At 35.9% G+C, this 21829-nt stretch overlaps 1 protein-coding gene across 1 annotated transcript; it reads right to left on the reverse strand.

Moving 5' to 3' along the window:
* Positions 1 to 731: 731 nt before the first annotated feature.
* Positions 732 to 21188, reverse strand: RNF212 (ring finger protein 212). The gene is made up of 12 exons (XM_008923449.3): positions 21042 to 21188; positions 19281 to 19342; positions 15242 to 15316; positions 12567 to 12623; positions 9549 to 9607; positions 8788 to 8852; positions 8629 to 8698; positions 7766 to 7811; positions 6467 to 6530; positions 4828 to 4900; positions 3972 to 4159; positions 732 to 1853 (listed from the first exon to the last, which is right to left on the reverse strand). The coding sequence occupies exons 1-12, from the start codon at positions 21151 to 21153 to the stop codon at positions 1816 to 1818; spliced, it is 909 nt and encodes a 302-aa protein (XP_008921697.1). The 5' UTR covers positions 21154 to 21188; the 3' UTR covers positions 732 to 1815.
* Between the last annotated feature and the right edge of the window lie 641 nt (positions 21189 to 21829).

The following is a 21829-nucleotide window of genomic DNA, read 5'->3' on the forward strand; positions in this document are numbered from 1 at the left end:
TCTGGTGTTTCGTTAGTGTACTGCAAATTTCCTTACAGATAAAAGGACTAATTCCTCACAAAACCAAGAAAAATTCTGTGAAGACAGATGCCTAAGAGAGTAACATGCAAACTTCTGGGCTTATTGGAAGATAGAAGAAACCTTGCATTTTCTCCTTCTTCTCCTCTTTAGAATATTCTTTAGAATAAAATACCGAATTTAGTATTTTCAACTTTTGTTGAACAAACTCTAAAAGCATTGAATTTGGCAAATGACATTCCTTAAACAGCTTTTTTAAATTATTTTTTCCTAGCAATTATTTTGCATTATGTAACAGCCACTTAGATGCAAGTTTTGAAAACTTTCACATTATATTTAGTGCATTAATTGCTTTTAAAATTTTCGTTTTTTCTGAACTGGAAAGCAAGAGGGTGTCACTCAAAAGCATTTCTGCTCAGCATGGGTAGCTCCCATGCCTTTGCTTTACACAAATTACATTCTGGTTCCTCTTCAAAATGCACTAAAAAGCTATAGCATCTCTGAAGATGAGGTTGTTGGATTTTTTTTTCTTCAGGATTGGACTGTGGGCTCAAACAGATTAAGCAATATAGGTTAAGTAGAAGCTGCTACTAGACACTATAAAGTAGTTCAAAGTAGAAGTAAAATAATGTAAATACCCATACACACTTCTTCTCTTTACTGATGTGATGTTCCAGGTTCTCTTCTCTACCTACAGCCAAAAGCATGGTCTGCTTACCAGAAAAGGTAAACTGATGATTACCTGAACCACGAGGAGTGCAATCATATTTTACTAGTCTCATTTTTCAAGTTATTCTAGCTCATCTGGAACTAAAGGAAAGCAGAAATTTTTAAGAGTTACACTACACATCTTTATTTGTATATGTCTGTGGCATTGTAAAATTAAATGTTTTGAATGAAAGCTTGCTTGAAAGGAAATCTACTGTGAGATTCCACTGTTTTACCAGTGATGGTAAATGGTGAGTGATCCCAGGTAAAGTTAGGGTCAAAACAAAGGTATTTGATGACTCAGTCATACCAAAATTTTGCCAGACATGCACAGTAATGGTGGAAATATGAATTTAAGAGTTATTCTCAGAAGGAAAATGTTGCATTCTGGCCCCCTTCATTCAGAGTCTCCAGTTACTGCCCCTGTGCATGAGTACAGGTAACCTTCACTGTGTTGTGTCTCTTCATCCCATTCCTCCTATTTCACTCCACTTCAGGAAGGAATCATTGCTACCTAAATCAAATGGTAAACTTTTGGGAGTGTGGAATAGATACTGTGTTACAAGCTTGTCAGAGCCCTCTAGAATGTGATATCCCTCAAACCTCATCCCTTTCCAATAGTGCAAACTGTTTTGCCAAGTCCTTTTCCAATTAAGAACCAAACTATGGAATTCTGAAATGAAAAATTCATAAATTAATGTTTTTTCTAGGACTGCATTCCATCTGTAATACCATACAGGCACAACCATTTACAAAGTTCTGCTGCAGCTCAATGCACTCACAGCAAAAAATGCTCATTTAGTATATAATCAAGTTTTGTCTTAACACTTAGGTAATAAAGGCTGTTTATTTGTATGATACAATTGAAGTCAGAATTTGTAAAAACAAGAAGACTTTGTACTTCCGTTCAAAGCTACTGTAGATGTTAATCAGAAAGATCAGTGATGTTTAAATATAGTATTCATGCTGAACAGTTAGCTGGTTTATGCCAATTTGACATTTTATTGAAGTTACAAATACTTTGATATCCAAAAACTGTGTAGTGCTTCTCCAGATGCTTATTAACCAAAAGAATTCACAGATGTTTGCTTATCTTTCTGCTGAATGTCCTCCAAAATTAGTCGATCCTAGAATAAGAATACAAGTACAAATGGAAAAAAAACTTGGTGAGACTAAAGGAAAACTTTATTCATGTAACTTATTTTGGGAACTTATACATGGAAAAGAAAATTATAAAAAATTAAAAATATAACCTACATAATTTGATGACAACTTTCCTATAGATATTTTCATGAATGTAAATATGCTCCTCTGTATTTATATAAAAAATTAGGTTTCTCTTTCCATAGAAGCATTTTTGCCATGTTCCAATTTCAGCTACACAGGGCAAATCTCCAAAGCCATTGTTCTGTATATGAACTGCAATTAACTTGCAAACATATAGCTCAATGAAAATTAATCCTTAAGTTCAATACAGCTTTTTAAACTTTAATTTCTCCTAAGGTAGGGTTGCTCCTATATTATTTAGAGATTCTATCAGGTTCAGGCATTATTTCATATGCTGCATCACTGCCCAGAAATTTCTCAAGTAAAACAATTATGAGGTGAGCTTCCACAAGCTGTAAGCCTTCATAACTGACCAGGAGTGAATTTCTTACAATATTCTTATTTTGTTTTCATGAAGTTTCATGAACTCAAAACTGCTGTGGATGGGTTACTCTCGGAATAGAAAGATCACGTTTATTAATATGGACTAAAAAAGTGCTTTAGAGATGAATTAGCTTTTTAACGTAAATTTAAAAAAAAGCTTTAACTTGTGATGCAAATTCTGCAATACAGAGGATTAGGTTTGCAAGATGAGATTGGTCAGGGTGCTAAATAACCTCATCCAGGTACCTCCTCAGTACCAGGACTGAAAAAATCACGGGATTGGGAAGATTACTACTGAAGTCTGTGATGGGATAGCAGGTAATTATAAAAGAAATAAAGTTAATATCACAGAATATGGGGGAGAACACCAGCAACAAATGTTCATAATTAATATCTAAGCCTTTCCCTCCTAAACTGAAGATACAGATCATATGACAGAGAAGTAACACGTAATGAATAATATCATTTATAAAACATAAAAATAAAATATTAGGAAATGTTTTTGCCTTAATTTTCTTCCCATCATTTCCTTATCCTTTGCTTTTTTGTTTAGTCTTTTTGTTGTAACTATGTAGAACATTGTCTTTCTACTTCTCTTGCTTTGCAGGAGAAATAGCCTTTACTGTCCTCTCACCTTTCTCCTTTGGTCCATCCTGCTTCCTCTTTTACACTAGTATTTTGCAGTCTTATCTCCATTCTTCATAAATTATTTACTCTGCTTCCTCTAGAGCCGTTGCTCTGTCCCATGCACTGTTCTGCTCTCCTTTTCCACTCCCAACCACTTTAACATTCTCACCTTTTCCCCTATTCCTTAACACATCTTCCTTCCTCCTCTGTCTCATCCTCTGCTCATTCCCTATTCATTGCTCATTTTCAGAATGAGTTCACTGATTTGTTCATTTCCATTAACACTCCCTAATTCCTAGTAACTGGATGACTAATACTTCACTTCTTACTCTCAGAGTACTGCAGTTTCCTTCTATTTCCTTTTTTTCCCTGCTGGATGCAGTGAGGTGGCAGCTCTCACCCACGTTCTCAACATGCTCTTCAGTCATGCAGGAACTGTCTCCTATTCATCTTTTTCATTACAGACCTTTTTTTTACTCCTTTCCCATGTGTCAACTCAATTATTCTGCTTTATTTAAGGACTCCCATTGAGTATCCCAGTCTTGCTATGACTCCCACTGCACTTCCTCCACTCATGTTTTTCTTTTCTCTACTCCTTAACCAAAGATTTGTTGCACAATTAGTTTTGTCAAATTATTGTATCTTTTGCATTCTTTGGAAGTTGTGGAGTTTTTTTCTAGAAAACATTTATGGACATTATCAGATTTAAATCTCTGTTAAAATATTCTGAGGTGAAGCAATTACACATTTTCATAGCAAATACTCTACTGGAAATAAGACTAAGGCAAAATGCAATCATAAAGATCAGCATTTTTCATATTTTGCTGATAGCCTACTTCCAATTTTGAAATATCATCTTAATGTTGCTTAATTTATTTCTAATCTACTGTCTCCTGTAAATAAAAAATTAGCCGTTATGCCAAATATTTTTCAGGAAGTGTTAAATGTTATCTTATAAATATACTTGCCTAACTGTTGTCTTTGCAGAAGTCCAGAGATGGTGATTGGATGTCTTGCAGAGAGCTGTGGGGAAGGTGATGTAAGTGGATACAGCTGAGGGGTTCTTAAATCAGAATTAGCCCACGATCCCCTTCTACTACTCTGTGATCCAGACGATGATGGACATCCATTAAGTGATAATCCTATAGGTGTGGATCTGTTGATGAAATGAATTCCTGCATGTGATTTGAGGCTAGTGTCATAATAATACCAGAGATGTCAAAATTACCTAAATTCACAGTGCTAATATTTTAAAAGAAAATATTACCAGAATGACATAAAAAATTATATGAGAATCAAAGATGGAAAAAAATAGATACTTTGTTACATATATTTTAAATTTGTCTTTGTAAATACCTAGGAAGATATATTTGGCTTAATGATTATAAGGAAAAAGAGTTTACTTTTTCTGGAACCATTTGAAGTTATTTCTTCATGTTAATAATTCTCACAGTTTGAGATATTTTCAATTTTTAAATGAAAAGCCTGAAACACCTGCTCCAGACCACTGAAAAGTCTGGGTTATTCAGAGAATAGCTCTTGAGTAAATATTGTGCTGTCAGCTCTGATTTTTATAAGAATGATAAAGCAGAGACATTGTTACACTTTCTTACTATAAAATTACTACAATTTATATAGAAGTATCATGACTGCAGATGTCCACAGCTACAGAAACTCAGCCTATCTCTGCGTATTTTTGAAAAAAGTGATTTCTAAATAAAACCTTCCACCAAGAACAAACACATTCATGTAGATGATAGCCAGCCTGCACAATAACATTTCTTCAGGCACAGAATATAACATTTAAATGTACAAATTAACTACCTTGTAGATCCTGCTCCAGTATTTTGACTTGACATTATTAGAGATGACTGAGAACTTCTGTAGGCTACACTACCTGTAAGAATCAGATTTATGAAAACAGGACCAAAGTGAATTACCCATTTTCCTTAAGAGACATCTTTGGAAACAAAGATTAGTACTTTAATTGCATGATTTGAGACAAATTCATGGTTGGTTTATTGAAGACTTAAAAATGGTGCACAATTACAGTAGTCAATGAAAGAGATTAGCTGTCACAAAAAAAATCCTACTGCATCATCCTGCAAATCTTGTTCTGAGTTAAACACAAATGTTGATTTCTTTCACCTTCTTTCATTTATTAGACTATTATCAGACCATCAAGATAGCTGTGCTGAGGTGCTCCAGTTCTTCAGCTAATCCTTTTTTGCCCCATCCACCTCTGAGAAGGAAACTTTCTTTAGTGCATCATTAAATCATTGTTTGCACTCGCCCTTCCTTTTGCACGTACACTTTGATTCATTCAGCTTTGTTCACTGCCAAACTTTATGGGCTGGTTCTGAAATGTGCTGAACACATAACTGCTCTACATATAATTTTACTGTCTAATAAATATCTATTTATTTTTAGACACAATAAAAAAACCAGTTAACCTCAGCTCCCTTTATCTTGTTATCCATAAATTTATAGGCAAGCATGTATTTAGGGAGGATCTGAGCATATAAATCACACATAACACAGAAAAAGCAATTTTTCCTCCTTCACTGAAATTGCATTGCAATTGCATTTGTCTTTGTTTCAGGACATTTACACCATGTAAAAACACGGGAGTGCTAAAAGCTTCTTATGTGGCTGGAGATGGATTCTATGAACTGCTGAAGCCAAGTAAAAGCCTGCCTGGGAATGCACTGTTACAGAAACATGTTGAATGTAAAACCAGGAATGAGAGGAACACATGAACAGCAGATCTGCAAAGTATCAGGAATTCTGGGAAACTCCTCACAAACAGTTCTCAAGAGGCTGCACTGATTTTAGTAGGCTGTTGCTCATGTCTTATTTGCATCTGAGTGTTACCCAAGCTCTGCAACAGCCCAAGAATGAAAGAAAGTACTGGCAGGTAAAAGGTCTTAGACCCAATACAGTGACAGAGTGAAACAAAGAATCACTTTTCTCAATAAATTCCTGATCTCAACTCAACTACCTTACTTTTGTTATTAAATACTTTTTTAACTTCCATTTAGTTTCCCCCCTTTTCCTCATGTGATTTTTCATATGGCATTATGGACAATGTTAATCTCTGTTAACTAGAAACAAATGCAATTATGAAGGTTAAAAGAGGGTCAACAATGTATATTGCAAGTATTCCTGTTCTCTTCAACCATACACATTGTTACAGTATTTTCCTTACAGCTGTTGACTTGGGCACAAATCCTTTTGGCTACAAGTAATAATTTACAGAACAGAAGAGGTAAGTAGTAGGAAGACACTTCATACTTCATTTTAAGCATTTCCCATCTGCTGGACTGATGTGTACTTGGCAAGTTCCTTACACCTTAACACAATTCAGGTTTTTTTAGTAAATTGCTAATGTACGGATTTTAATTTATTCATCCTTTTAATGTAATAGAAATGTTATTCAGCTGCAAACTTTACTGTTACTCACCCATACGTCCATCCTGTGGTGGAGTTATTAGTGATAACCTTGTGGGACCAGATGGTGTCTCGAGCTAAATGAATGGTAAGTCATTAACCACAGTGTAATAAGTATACTAATATTAAAGGCATTTTAAGCAATAGTGTTACAGATTTCTGGAACTCTCCACTGCCAGTTTTATTCATATCACTAAAATGCAAAACCTAAGAATTAAGTTACTATTTTTAGAGATCTGTGGGCAAGGGGGAAGTACAAGTATTTTAGTTTTATTCTTGTCTGTCACATTCAGATAAGAAACACATCAGACACTCCCACTGTTTTCTATGGTGAGATTCCATTCCTAAGCTAGCATCTGTTCCTGGATGTTACCTCTCCTAATCAGGACACTAATACAGTGAAAAGCTCCTGCTTTCATTCTCATGTTAGCAACGTCACTCAAAGCTTGCAATTCCCTACTCAAATATCAAAGCCTAACAGTGCTTTCAGACCACTGGCTCCACACCTGGCTTTTTCTTACCAAGGGAAGATATTACACACACTTTGATGCCCCTGAGCACAGATAGAAGCAAGATCACATGGTCAAGTAGCAAACAGAACCATGAAAGATAAAGACTGATTTTATTTTTGGATTAAAAAACCCTCTTTTATCTATCATAAATGAAATTTCATTAATGTTTTGAGAGTCAGTGTGATGTGAAGTTAAGAGTACCAAGTGATTCACCTTTTTTAACTCCAGACATCTGCAATGACAGTATTTACATCCTGATCCCCACAAATTCCCTTTATGGTCATGGAAGAGAAACAGGAATGAGGCCAGAAAGTTTCCTTTAGAAAGAGATGAATCACACATATTATAATCCATAGGTTATGCCCATGGGCCTAACCATGGACATAGGCCTACCTATGGATATAATTTATCCATAGGTTACAAAGGAAACCCTGAGATGTTAGCACAGATCTGCACTGTAGCCACCCACATGAGGTCTGGTAAAGGTGAAAATCTTACTTATATTTCCATTCCTTAATATGTTAGAACTTTAATTGCAACTCTCAGTTGCATGGATTAGCAACATTTATTTTTTAAACAGATATATTTTTGTAATACAAACATACTGAGATTTTAAGAATTTTCCATTTAATTTGGCATCACAAGTTCAGCATATCTGAAACCAGCATGTACATTAGAAATGTTTTCTTGAAGAGGATGGGGGGAGAATCCTATTTTTTGCAGCATTAAAAGAGCAGGACAAATCAAAAGCATGTATGTGTGTTTATATACATATATAAACACATTAAAAAACCACTTACTTTCCTCATCGGTGAAGGTACAGGATCAACCTCCATTGCCTCCACCCTTGCAAGAAAGGTCAAAATAAGTGTGACATTGTAATAAAAATAACATTTTCATTATAACAACTAAAATTATGTTAGATTCTGATGTTAAATTTGACTAATAATGAAAAAGCATAATGCATATGAGCATTTAGGACTTATTCCAAAACCCACTAGCAGTAGAAAAATCTATTAATTGATTCTGAGCTTTGATTTAGACATTTACAGAGAAAGTTATTTTATGATCAGCCTTGCTATTCTTGTATTTAAGTCTGAATAAATACGTATATTTATATATTTGTCACTTGTCTCCACAACAAGGAGGATTCTGAAATTTTATTTTTTTATAAAAAAGAAAGTCACAATCATAGGTACAGAAATATTTTCATTTGAGCAAGCTGTATGCTCATTTTATTTAAAATTAAATAAGCCTTACTAGAGTTCATCCCATCTAACTTTAGACAAGTACAGTGTACATATAGGTAGACAAGTAATTTAGTTTTCCCCTATAATAAATGGAAAGTTTCTCACTAATTAATGTATCCACTAATTAATCTATCTCTCTAGTCTATGTCTATCTATCCATCCATTCAGAAATTCTTTAGAATAAGGTCCATCACGTCTCAGATTTTTTTCCAGTGACTACAAAGACAATCTATACAAGTAACTATTAAGTACACTTGGATAGATAAGACATTCCTCAGTTCTTTCATATATAAACAGTTTGCAGAAACAAAACACAAAATCAGAAAATATTTTAAACTCATTACAGAAAAAATGACTTTCTGTATAAAACATCAGTTAAGATTTTCGTTGAAAATTAACTAATTTGTACCTACATTTCAGAAGTGGAAGGATGACTAGAATGAAGAGGATATGGAGAATAACCATTCTGTTTTCTTGAAGGAACTGAAGTCATTAAGAAATTTAATATTAGAACATAGCTATATCCAGGGATAGGTATTCCATAGTTAAGATCTTAAACCAACACGTCTTACTGGAAAATGGATTTCGGCTTGTATTGGAAAATAGCAGCTGTGCAGTTTTTTCAGGTGGTTTCATACTAAAGGAGAAACAAGAAAAAAAAAGATATAAATTGAGAGTTGGTTGGATTAGTTTAAGTGTCTAGTTGATCAATGAAGTATAAAATCAAAGCATTTTATCCATCAACAGCTAGTTTTAACATGAAGCAAATTAACTAACTGCCATGAAGCAAATTAAGAATTTATTTGATAAGCTAACTTTTTCTCCAGATCATAATGTCTGTTCCCTAAAGTGCTTTGCCATAATGTCTGCAGCATACCCAACAATATCCAAACGGAAGTTAATTTTTACTAGAAATAGAAAAGATGTGAACCATGTTACAAAACCCTGGTAATTTTGTAAATGGGCTAGGCACCAGGAAAGGTATTATAGTACTTTCCAGGCTGATGCTAGAAAGCCCATTGCAAAATACACAGAATGGTTATGTAACTGCAAATAAAAATTTAAAACTGATTATCTATGTCATAAACTTTACTGAAAGTTCATTTTTAGAGTAACCACTGAGTTGAATCTTAAAACAAAAGGATTTCTTCCTGACATGATTGATTAGTGTGAATAAAATGGTTCTGATGTCAGAAATCACTATTCATGTATTTCTGTAAAACTATGTACAAATATATGAGAAAGGCAAACAAAGCACAACTTCTTTATTTTTTTAACAATTAACCTTTCTGTTGGCTGATTACATTTACTTTTGCTGCATTAAACCACTTACCATTGTATCTGTTGTATTTGCTGTGTTGCTTTCTTGAGAGATTCTTCCAGCTTTGCTGCCTGCGAGATAATCATAGATTTAAACAAAATCTATTTGTCATGATATACAACTTCATTTTCATCCAACTAGTTTTCTAAAGTGTCGAAAGGCTGCTTTCTATTGGTTTTAATCTTAAGACATCATTGCTATTCTAGATTTATTGGAGCTGTTATAGCTGTAATACAGATCCATCAAACAGTCAGTCTGGAAGATACACTTCTTTTTGGCAGTTATAGACTTAGTTTGATTACCTTCTCTTAAGTGTGCTGGTAATATTGGATAAATGAATACTAAGAAAGTGCTTAAAAATAGTTTTGTTTTCTTTTTCTTCCTCTTTTCCATATCTCATATAACAGCTAAGTTATGTTTAATATGGAACTATTTCATAACTGTATAAAATACCAAATATGATGCTCCCATATTTCTCATTTAAGATTTAAAATGTACTCAGTTCATGGAAGCATCTATTTGTAATAAGCTTAAGTGAAAAGTATCTCCTATTATGTTACAGACACAACCAAAAATATCTCCATTAAAGAATGTTATGAGCTTGCAAAATTGAAGAATATTAAGGTCAAAAACATTAGGTCAGCTCCCTATTATGTGTATTTTCTACAGTCTTTCATGACACGATCATATATTATATTTTATGAAGGATGTAAAAATTTACTCAGTAGCCTCAAAACTGCATCTCTATTTTATCCTTAATTTCCATTGTGTGACCTTAATCCTTCACACTATTCACATTTTGATTTGAAGGCAAATTATGAATTTGCTTAACTTCTCATTCTTCTCCTCATAACATTATTTGAGTCCTTTAATAACGTTACCTGATACACCTTTATAAAATCATATCATTTGTGGGGGATATTATGCTCTTTTTGCAGATGTAAAACTCTGCAGAACAGATTAAAAGCAAAATGTAATTTACATAAGATCTGTTTTTCAGTATTCTTTTTTCTTTTTCCTAATGAGAGCTGGGTTTGATTAAGAAAGTGGCCAGTACAGACGTCAGGAAGAATGTACTGTCACTCTGTAGGACTGGATAATTCTAAGACCAAAATGCCTTAAAGAAGGTGAAGGACTATTTGGTTTTCAGTATTTTGGAGTCCTGGCACAACACGAGGTCTAGACTTGCCAGGAATATGGACACAAGTTCCCACACCACACACTATCACCTGCACACTGATATCTGCACAACTCCCTAGATCAGCAACAAAGCAACTTTTATGAAGGTCATGAGAGCCTGTTGGTTGACAGTGACAAGGATCACACATTAGAAATAAGGAAGGGGACCATAAACAAGACAGCCAAGCAGGAGAAAATAGAATTTCCTCATGCAGTAAGTACTGCACTCTTCCCAAAGGCCAAGACCCACAGAGTGGAGAGTGGAAGAGGCACTTGTGTCAAAGGGCAGGTTTGTCCTTTGTCACCTCCCCAGGCATCACTGCATCTGCCAAACTATTTATACTGTAAAGCATTCTTGCTCCACCCTTTTCCCACCCACCTTCATCTCAAAGCCAGCGGCAGGAGGACTTCCCCAGCTCCTTCAGACTGTCTCCCAGTAGCTCTGGAAGGGGGAGCATTGCTAACCAACACTCACAGGGAGGGGATGGGTCTATCATTGTACAGGGACACTCTTCTCTTCCTTGCTCACCTCAGCCTCACTGACAAACTATTTCTCCACCACTGTTACCCACAGCTGCTCAGTGGATGTTTAAGAGAGTCTCTCCTGCCCCTGATCCAATGCAAGCAGTTTTAACATACTAACAAATGCACAGAATGGACAAAACAACAAAACCACCCAAAACAGTGTGCTCACTGAAGCAGCAACAAACTATATTTTCAACTGTTCCAGTACTGTCACCTAAACAGCTTCCTTAGATCAAGCAGCATCCTTGAGTACTTTAAAACCACTGTTAAATTCATGTCTCAACAGTAAATAACTTAGAAACTTACCATCAAAAGGTATCAAAACTCTCTTCTTTGGAGATAACATCTTTATTTATGCTAAAATCTATTAAGAGATTTATTTTACTTTGTCTAAAGGTTTCAGTTTTACCATCTGGAGTCAGCACAAGAGATCAGAAGGGGAATGAAATCAGGGTTCCTCCATGGCCTGGCTTTGAAAACAGAAGGACAGGACCTTGAAAAAAACTACACACCCCACAGTGTTCCAGGACTGATCCCAAAATGCAGTCACAGAAAACAGGGAGGAATGAGCCACAGAGCATTTAAGTTTCCAAGCTGTTCTATCCATGACAACCACACCAGAAGCTCTCCTTACACATGGAATGGCCAACTGCTCAGCTGTATGAGTTGCCCTCTGTCACTTCATACATGGCACACCTACTGATGGGTCGAGTCACCAACACTGCCAAGTAGCTTTCAGGGATATCCCTGTCCATGTCCTTAGAAATGAAGGAAACAGCCAACTATTTTATCAAATATTTAGAAATAGCTGAAAAGTGAAAAAGAAACTTCCACTTCACAAAGGAAGAAGCACAGTCACAAACTCAGCACCTGTTCTCCACAGAATAATTAATCCTACCCTTCTTCCCACTGAGCTATCCTGAATTCAGGGTACTAGCCCTCAGTCTTGTTCTCATGTCAAGCTCAAGCTTCTCACATCCCTAGTCTTCCTTCCCTCTAGGCTTATCTTCTAGCATCACTTTCTCCCCACCTCTTCCACTTCCCCCTCCATACAGAGAATTGGTTTCTTCCTTTCCTGTCCTTTGATTCTCCATTTAATCTTGGTCACCCCACAACTAAAATATTTTATTAAATAACAGTAATTACAATTAATAAAGTCCTCATAAAATGTATACAATTAAAAACTGGTATTTATAATGACAGAAATGAGTCAATCCTGATTAATTATTCTAAGTATTCCAATAAAAGATTAATATAGTTTCTAAAAATAAACCAAAGTAACAAGGCAAACATAAGAAAAAGTAAGAAAATCACAATTAGAGTTACCTTTTGTTTGGAGTATGCTAATAAATGCTTACGGTGTTTTTCTTGAAATTCTGAAATCTGAGAACAAGTACAGTTACATTAAGCTTCATATAATTACATTTATACACCTCAGCAAAGAAGTGATGGAAGAGAACTAATTCACAGTATTCAAGGTCTTCTATATTTTAATAAGTAGTTACCATCTCTTCTTTCAGTTCTCTCAAAAAAAAACCCCAAAACATTTTAATTTATTGTCATTGATAAAGTCTCATAAAGTTTATTTAAATCTAATATGACCTACCCTAGAGTTGGTAGATTTATTTCACTGGATTCATATTTTAACACTATGTTCAATAAAAAGGCAAAGACATTAGAAAGGCAGTTTAGCTGCAGTGTTTCTTATTCATTAGTGCTAAGCAAACACATAAAATTAATGCCAACATAAAAAGTAATCTGTCTTACTGGCAATTATAACATGCCTTGTAAAAATATCCTCTTAATTAAAAAATAATTGTTAGACACACTGCCTGGTGATGTGTAAGCACTTCTGGCGTCCAAATGAGGATCATAAACCATGACAGGTTAAAAGTAAAAACAGACAAGGCAAGACAAGAGCTTGAGGAACAAATTACCACAGGTAATAACTTCTAATAAATCTTCTCACGTGTTAGAAAACTGCCAGAAAACGTGTAGGAATAGAGACAACCAAGAAGAAACACTCAAAGAATATAAACCCAAAGTGGAGTATCCAACTGAAAAGGTTACTTTTTATTCACTGTGGAAGAGTCTGGGGGTTCCCACTGAATACTCATCAAAGAATCAGAAGTGTCTTCAGAAGAACTGATGGAAGAAAGATCCCCTCAGAAAGTGATGGCTCAGAGCTGCCTCCCCTCACTCAGAAATGTGTTCTTGGGTCTAGGAGAAATCTGTGAATATGTCAATTTAGAGCTCAGTACCAGTCAAAAAGAAAATCAGATCTTAGCAGTGGTTTAAAAAAAGTAGAGGGGACATCATTATTTCTCTTTAAAAATGCCTAATACTATATCCTGAGTCTGCTTAACATCTCAGAAAGGATATAGCAGGTCTGGGAATAGTTCAAGATTAATCAGAGGTATGTAAGAGCTTCAGTAAAAGAATGACCACATGGAATATGAAGCTTCATGGTTAAAAAAAGACAGTTGAAGAAGGGATGCATTAGGAGTCTGAAACTAATGATTAGCACAGATGGAGTGCACTTTCCTCCAGAATGGGATTCAAGAGTATCAAACGAATCTAGCAGGTTAAAACCTGAAAAAGGAAACCCTTATCACACAGTGAACAACCCGTGCACCTCCCTTCAACAGTATGAGATAGATGCTAAAATTCAGAAAACAACTTGACAATTATGTGGGGAAAAATATCCGCCACAAGCTTCTGAAAGCAAAGGCAACAACCCCACCTTGAGAAATCCCTGTGCCACAAGCTGTTGAAAGCTGGGAGGCTGTTCTGAAGATGTATCACTACACACCAGCCTTGCTCTCATGCCCTTTCCTAAGCACCCACTGTTGTGACAGGATATTAGATTAGATAAACCTTTGTCCTAACAGAGCACAAGCTGCTCTTATGTCTTTTGATGCTGGGAGAAATTCTGACCATACCTCAATGCCTTCATTATATTTCAATGTGTTCCCAACAGCTTATCTCAGGCTACAGAAAACCCACCTTAGTCTTTTCAGATTGTGTCCTCTATTTCCTTCCTTTAATAATTATGGATTTATATTCAGATGTGATTGATGCTGTGGTTGCCTGCATTTGTTCAGTTTACAGAATAACTGCTGATCATGCTGTTAAAAAGTGGGTTTGTAAAGAGAGAGGAAGGCTTCATGTTTACTTTGTGTCACCTAGGCACCTGAGGAGGAACCCTGCTGAGGAAAGGGAACAAGCTCAGCTTTGGAGAAGTTTGTGAAGCATAGAGTAGAGCAAACGTGAATCCATGATCACTGCTGAAGGAAACAGGTGATCTTCCCTGGGTTACTTTTCTGCAGATCAGGGAACTCACCAAAAGATGAAACTCACCAAAAGATCAAACTTGTTTGCAGCTGGGTTCAGGGAGAATGTACAAGAAGAGACGCAGAAAATGAGGAGGCAATGAGAGTTTGGATGCATTCATTTTACCCACACAGCTCCTAAAGTTCTTGACTGGAAACTAAGCCTGAAGGAAGGAGTCCTACGTGGAGTTTGGAGAAGACAAGGAGGAAATTTACCTTGGAATCATTTAATGCATCTATCTGAACAAAAAGGAGACCTGCTTTGACTTAAAAAAAAAAAAAATAAAAAGGGAGAGAGAGCACAGTCAGCTCAGAACTGTAGCCCACTCAGGTTTTCACTGTGTAACTTTTTATTACTATAATAAGGGCACAATATCTGGGCATGTTTAAGCTTATGGTAGATCTAATTTTTCATTGCATGGCAGTGAAAGTGATTTTACACCATTAAAATAACCAGGCTAGTGCTCCTTAGAGAGAGTTTGAAAAAATAAGCAGTGACCATAATTTATGCCTTTTTAAGAACTTTGAAACTGTGGAATTAAGGAAGTAAAGATGGTATTGGGCATACATTAATTTTCAAGCATTCACTCACACTTTTCCCATTCACATAAAAATCAGTAGGAGCTGCTGATTATTTTACAGAGCTAAAAAGTTTTAAGGCAGATTCACCTGTGTTATTTCTTTTGAGTATTTATTGCATAACACATCCACTCCCATGAACAGTGCCTGAATATCAGGATTTATCTACAACGAAAAGAAAGAATGCAAAGGTTAGCATTTTTATTTGCAAGTTATATTAAATAAAGCATTTTGTAAAGTGTTGCTTAAATTGGTTGATGTATACAAATAAAAAAACAGACAAACCATGAGTAGGATAATACAGAAATTGAAAACAAGCCCAGCTTTCTCTAATGCCCTTATCAACCATCTAGAAGGCGTTTGTTTAAATATATTACACACATATATACTTATTCTAAGATAGTAACAATTTCCAGAGGACATTCAAGGAAGATGCTGTGGCTCTTGGAAGAGGCAATGTCTCCAGACCAACAGCCAGGTTTCTGGCAGCCCCTCTTCAGCCTTTTTGGTTCTCACCATTCCCAGCCACATGGGTGCATCTTATAATCATTTTTGCTTCAAAGTCCTTTTTCAGAATAGTTCCAATGCTGACTGGGATACCTCTGTCTCTCCTGCCCACTGGGTTGCAGAATGCCATTGTGGAATAAGAAAAGAGCCTTTAAATCATAGCTGAATTTTTCAAGTATTTTATGACTTGAGACTTTCAATCAGAGATCATGATGTGGCTTCACAAATGGCCTTCTATGCTTTTAGAAAACTCTCAGTAAGAGCTTGGCACCTAACCCATCACTGTAATAAAGATATAGTAGTTATTATTTATGGTGAGAAAAAAATGCTGCAAAATATAAAGTGAATTTCAGAATGACAGTGACATTTGGACATCTATCCAAAACTACAAAGCAGTGTAGATAACTTCAGTGTTACTTCAATCCAGAATACATGTCTTCTTAATTAGTTCATACGAAAAACAAAGAAAATACAACTCCAAAATAGTTACATTAGTTATAGCACTAAGTTAAAACAGTTAAACAGCTTTCAAAAAGTAATGAATCTAGGAGAAAACAATCTACCTGGAAAGTTCTCTTTGATGTATTGTGATTAAATAACAGAAGGCAGGTTTACAACTAGCCAAAAATTGAATAAAAAACCAAAAATAATGCCAGCATACTCAGATGATAAAAGAAGGCATCCTTCATGTACGGAATCACCTTTCAAAATCCATTCAAAAAGAACTGAAAATGTAGACAAAAGGTAAATTAATCCTAGAAGCACTAAAGAATCTTGAAAAGCTCAAAAAATAGAAAAATTTTAAAAGATGAATTATTGAAAGAAATAAGAAGCAAGCCACCTGTGAATGAAGCATAAGTTTTCTGGGAGTCTAAGAAACCAGAGATGAGTGCAGTCACTTAAATTAAAAACAGTGCATTGAAATCAAGGAGTTAGGCTTTGTTCCACTTAGAAATGCACAAACATCTAGAGAGACAGAGACAGCATTTTTAGCTACACCAAAAATATTTTAACCCTGGTATAAAGTCAAACATCCAAGACTAAATAACAACTGTATTTGCCAAACCTATTTTCAATGTGTGCTTAAATTATATCTTTTTAATAATAAAGGGAAATTTAGTCTCTAACGTACGAGAAATAGTTATGTGAGGAGCTAATTTAATAAACCTGGATTTGCAATAGATTTGTACCTTCTGTTCTCCATATTCTGACATCAGCTACTCTGGTGTCCTGTACTCAATTCACCTGGTGGCCTGCACTGTTTCCTCACTGCAGAGCCACTTCTGATTATTGATGGGCTGTACCTGCACTCCCCTCACCAGGGGAGAGCAAGGAAAGCTGCTTTGCCTTGCTTTCCCCAGCTACTCATTTTTACAGAACTCACGGGAGGTAATTAATTGTATTTGAGACTTCCTCTGCTCTTTTGAGTTTGGTTGACATAAGCCAAAGTGTTCAAAAATTTCCATGGGGTGAACTAACAGATGGAGAAAGAGAAAAGCAGACAGAGAGACAGCACAGTCTAATCTATCCGTGGTATTTAAGTAAAGAAAATACAAACAGGGCGATAATATTTCATCTAGAAAATTAATATATTCATAAAAGTACATTTAGCATCTTTAAATAAAACATATTCATAAGAGCCAAGCTCTTGGAATCTATTTAGGATTCTGTCAAAGCAATGACCTTGGTTTAAGTACCTATCAGATTTTAAAAAAATAAAACCCAACCAGCTTCATGCTGATGTAAAAACTCTTTAAAAACAAAGGTTCCTATAACACTGTTTAAATTTTATCTGTTGCATGGAGGAGTAGCAGATGTTAATATGATATTCTACAATAATGAACAGCGAGATTCTGATTTACCATAACACTTAACCATCCTCTGGGGAAAAGCAAGTGGGGATCGCGGGACATACAAGGAAGATGTAAAGGTGACAAGAATGCATTACTGTAAAGATGAGAATATTTAATGTGTAGATGGTGATTGCCCCAACATACAATTTAATTAGGAGTTCTAACACATTTATAGGACCTCTTCCTCATTGGGAATTCTCCCACAGCATCAAGCTCATAAAGCTTACCAGGTATATTTCCACTCAGGTTCCTGAATTATAGAGCCAGGACTTTTTTATATGCATCTTTAATTATCATTCCAATCATTTTATCTGTTCTTAATCAAGGATAAGCAATCATCATTAATGTCTTTTTTAAAGAATATGGTAATTTGCTTCCTTTCAGCCCTCCAGAGCAGTGGCAGCTTCTAATGAAACATCTAATATTTTTGTTAGTATCCCAATCATTGCATTTTTTTTAATTCCTTTGGTATTTTTGAAGTAAATTATTAAGTTCTGTTGAAATACTGCAATTTAAGACTGATCTAACTCTAAAATTAGCTTTGTTTTGAGCAACGTGTTGGACAAGATGACCTCCAGAGGTACCCAACAACTTAAATTATTGACTGAAATTAATAACAAAACTTGCAGTAGGTTGAAAATGAAAGCATATTAAAATATGTCTTCTAGAATTTTTAAGAGGGGCTTTTCATATTTTTTTTAATATTTGATTACTGTGTGCATTGTTCCTTTGTATTATGATTGCATTTTGTCTTTTTGTTGTAATTTTTTATTTTTGGTATCACTGTCTTCTTCACTCCAATTCAGTTCTGCAAGACTCTGTGTTTACAAATATGAAATACAGTGCAACAGTTTTTTACTTTTTTATATACAGCATGTAGGAGTAGAAATTTCTGTATTTAGAGATACATCAGCTCAGTTTTAAACATATCTAAAGAAATCATGCCATTCTTCAAGGTCATCTCTTCAGGGTTAGTCCCCAACTGTCCTCTATTTCCTATACATGACTGCCTTATAGGCTAGGAGGACTTTATGTATTAGCTGTATTGAATTTTAGTGAGTATTTTTAGTGTTTTTCCTCTATCCTGGTAAGACAGGCTCTTGTCTCTTAAGTAGGCATCAGTCCAGGAAAATATAAATGTTTTCACAACCTATTTATGAAATCAGCTAAGGAGAAGATGGTTCCTGGGAGAAAGGGAAAACTTAAACATTACTAATGATTTATCAAGAAAGGGAATTAAAAGCTCTTATTTCTCTAGTGAATAACAAGGATTCCCAACAACATTTCAGATCCTCTCTTAATCACGTGTCCATGAGGAAAATCATTAAGCTTAAGAGAAAACGGGGAAAAAACCCTGCTTGAAAACATTGCTGTGCCATCGTGCAGATTTTCTATTCAGTCCATTACACAAAATAATTCAATACAGTTCATTTTCTCTGATGTACAAATGCCAAAACCAATAAGCATTTTCCCACATTTTGAAAGCAGTCACTGATGTTACACAGTAGTAGCCAGTCACATTTCTTGAAAAGTTTAGAATGATTTACAGTCCAGCAGAACCTGAAAACCTAAAAAGTCTCCTCAGGCTTTAATTTGAAGAAATACATACAACTAAAAGCTGTCTAGTGCACAAGTATCTAAGACTAACAACGTTTTATCAGTAAATATTCATGTCACCGTTTGCAAAAAAAAGGGAAGCATTTTGTAATGCAAATAATTTAAGCAAACCACAGATTAATGTAATGCAACAATACTAAAGCTTCATTTACCTGTTTTGAAAGAACTAACATCTGACAAGCAGTTTTACAGATCAAACATTCATCTTTTTTGCCTGTAAGGTAAAGACACATTTAAAATATACATCAAAGTGAGTAGATACTGAATACCTTGTAAATAGAACTCTATGCCTAAACCTTTGTGTGGACCTTGTGGAAGAAATCTGCAGGTTATACGAGAAATGTGAATAAACATGAATAAAGAATTTGATTCTTTAATAACCATTACACAGAGTTGCACAGGGAATATGTGTGTGAATGTCAATGGGTCTTACTCCCACAAATAAGCATTCATGTAAATGATTTTATGAATATCATTAGTGTCACAGAAGGCAGGTGACTTTTAGTTCCATTGATTTAAATAGGACTACTTGCCTGGTTTAATTAAATGTATGCTTAAGTGCACTAATGACTTACAGTCAACCAGATATATGGCTTTTTAGACTGGGGCCCAGTATGGTTCTCTCAATAAAATATATAAGACCTTAACATCAAAGAATTAATAATTTTACCTTGTAAATTTTTCCAGTGAGAAAGTAATTTTAAAAACTTTATCATTTTTAAACTGTCTTTTTGATTATCTGCAAACACACTAGAAAATATTTATAGCAAATGCACATTATTACAATGTTTATCATTGGTAATTTTACTAGCTACTTCCTTTCTGAGGATTCTGTGGATCAATGTTTATAAACATCGTTTAAAAGTAAATACATTTTAAACCTGGTATTATGATTATTATTGAATTCCCAGCAAAAAGATATATAATCTCTCAGGCATTTTTCTGCCAAACAATATTAAGAGCAGAAAGGAAAGACATTCAGCCTCTAAATCCAGTTTGCATTTTATGATCCTCCTCCTTAAAAGCAATCCTGTGAATGCATGTAGTCAAAAGTTTTTAATTCTGAAATACAGATTCATAATTTCTTCTGTGTGCCCTTAAAAAAAAATCACAGGACATTTAGCATGATCTCAAAGGGGAAAACATTGATATTTGTCTGCTGCTCTTTTCTTTTGAAAAACAACTTCATTATTCCTCTGTCTTTTCCACATATCTTCATCTGAGCATATCAAGTTCTGTTGAAATACTCCAATTTAAGACTGATCTCACTTTAAAATAAGCTTTGTTTAGAACAAGGTGTTGGACAAGGTGACATCCAGAGGTCCTTGACAACATATTGTTTGACTGAAATTAATAATAAAACTTGCAGCCAGAGTAGGTTGATAACGAATATCACAGAATATGACTCTGGAATTGTACATGACAAGAGAGCTTCAAAACATCACCTCCAACCCTCCCTGACGCTGCTGAAAAATTTCCAGGAACAATACTGACCTTTAAAACATCTTAAGACTACTTGCAAAGCCTACCCTAAACAAACCCTACCCTGTGTAAATTACCCATTCTCAGGATGAAAAAGCAAGTCCTTTTCCAAATTAGCCAGAAGAGAATGCCTTTGTTTGTTTGTTTAACAACCTTATGAATCATAAGCATCCAGGATAATTTTATTAAGGCCTCCAGCTTGCCGTGCCCAAGGCCTGCTCTCAAAGCCACACTCACCTGGAGGTGAACACTGACGGGCTTCAGTATTTAAAGAAAATCAATAGCAAGGGTAGAAAAGGTTTATCAACAACATTCTACAGACACGTAGGAATGCTCAGGCCCTTCTTTTTTTTTTCCCCAACGAGTCAGAAATACGAAGGATAAGGTGAGAGGGTGTGCACGCCAGCACTGGCCGCTCCAGCAGCCATTACCTTTCTGGAGGCAAATCTCACAGAAAACGTGGCCGCAGCTGGTGAGGCAGAACCGCGGCGTGGGCTTGCGGGGCTCACAGGAGCAGGAGTTGCAGAACACCGGGAGGGCCATGGGCCGGAGGGGCAGCAGGGCCGCAGCGAGCCGGGGCCGGGCAGAGACGTACCTCTTCAGGGCGAGCCCCGCGCGGCGGCCGCTCCGGCCATTGCCCGCCCGCCTGAGGCGGCCCCGGGTGAGGGGGAACCGCCCGACCCGCCGCGGGGCCTGAGGGGCGGCAGAGTTCGACCCTCACAAACCCCTCCCCAAAAAAGTTGTATTTTCTGGCCTCTCGCTACCAAACTGGAGCGGTGCCCACGCAGAGGATCCTCTGCGAGATTCCCCCTCCTTTCCCCAAAGATTACTAAAAGCAGTAATCTTACCCTAAAGTCTCAGAATTTTTAATATAGAGAAATTTAAAATCTTAGGAAACTCCTTTTTTTTTTTTTTCAGATTTCTGTTTTAGATTAACTAGGAGAAACAGAGCAGCTACTACTGCCGGCATGAACTCACAGGACTGACCCAGCTGGCAGCAGGTGAACACCTCACAAATCAGTCCCTCCATCTCTGATCTCTCAGCCTGGATGCTCAAGGCAAATCTAAAAAGTTCCCTTATAAACATGAGCCTGGGAACAAAAAAATTCATAAATATGGAAAATCAAGGACTCCAGATTAGTTTTATGACATATTATAAATTCTCCCCATTAGCCTTTCCATCTTTTATCTTCCTTCCTTCCTTCCCCACCACCCAGCT

Source organism: Manacus vitellinus, unplaced genomic scaffold (assembly GCF_001715985.3).
Source record: "Manacus vitellinus isolate BGI_N305 unplaced genomic scaffold, ASM171598v3 scaffold_0_pilon, whole genome shotgun sequence".
NCBI lineage: Eukaryota > Metazoa > Chordata > Aves > Passeriformes > Pipridae > Manacus > Manacus vitellinus.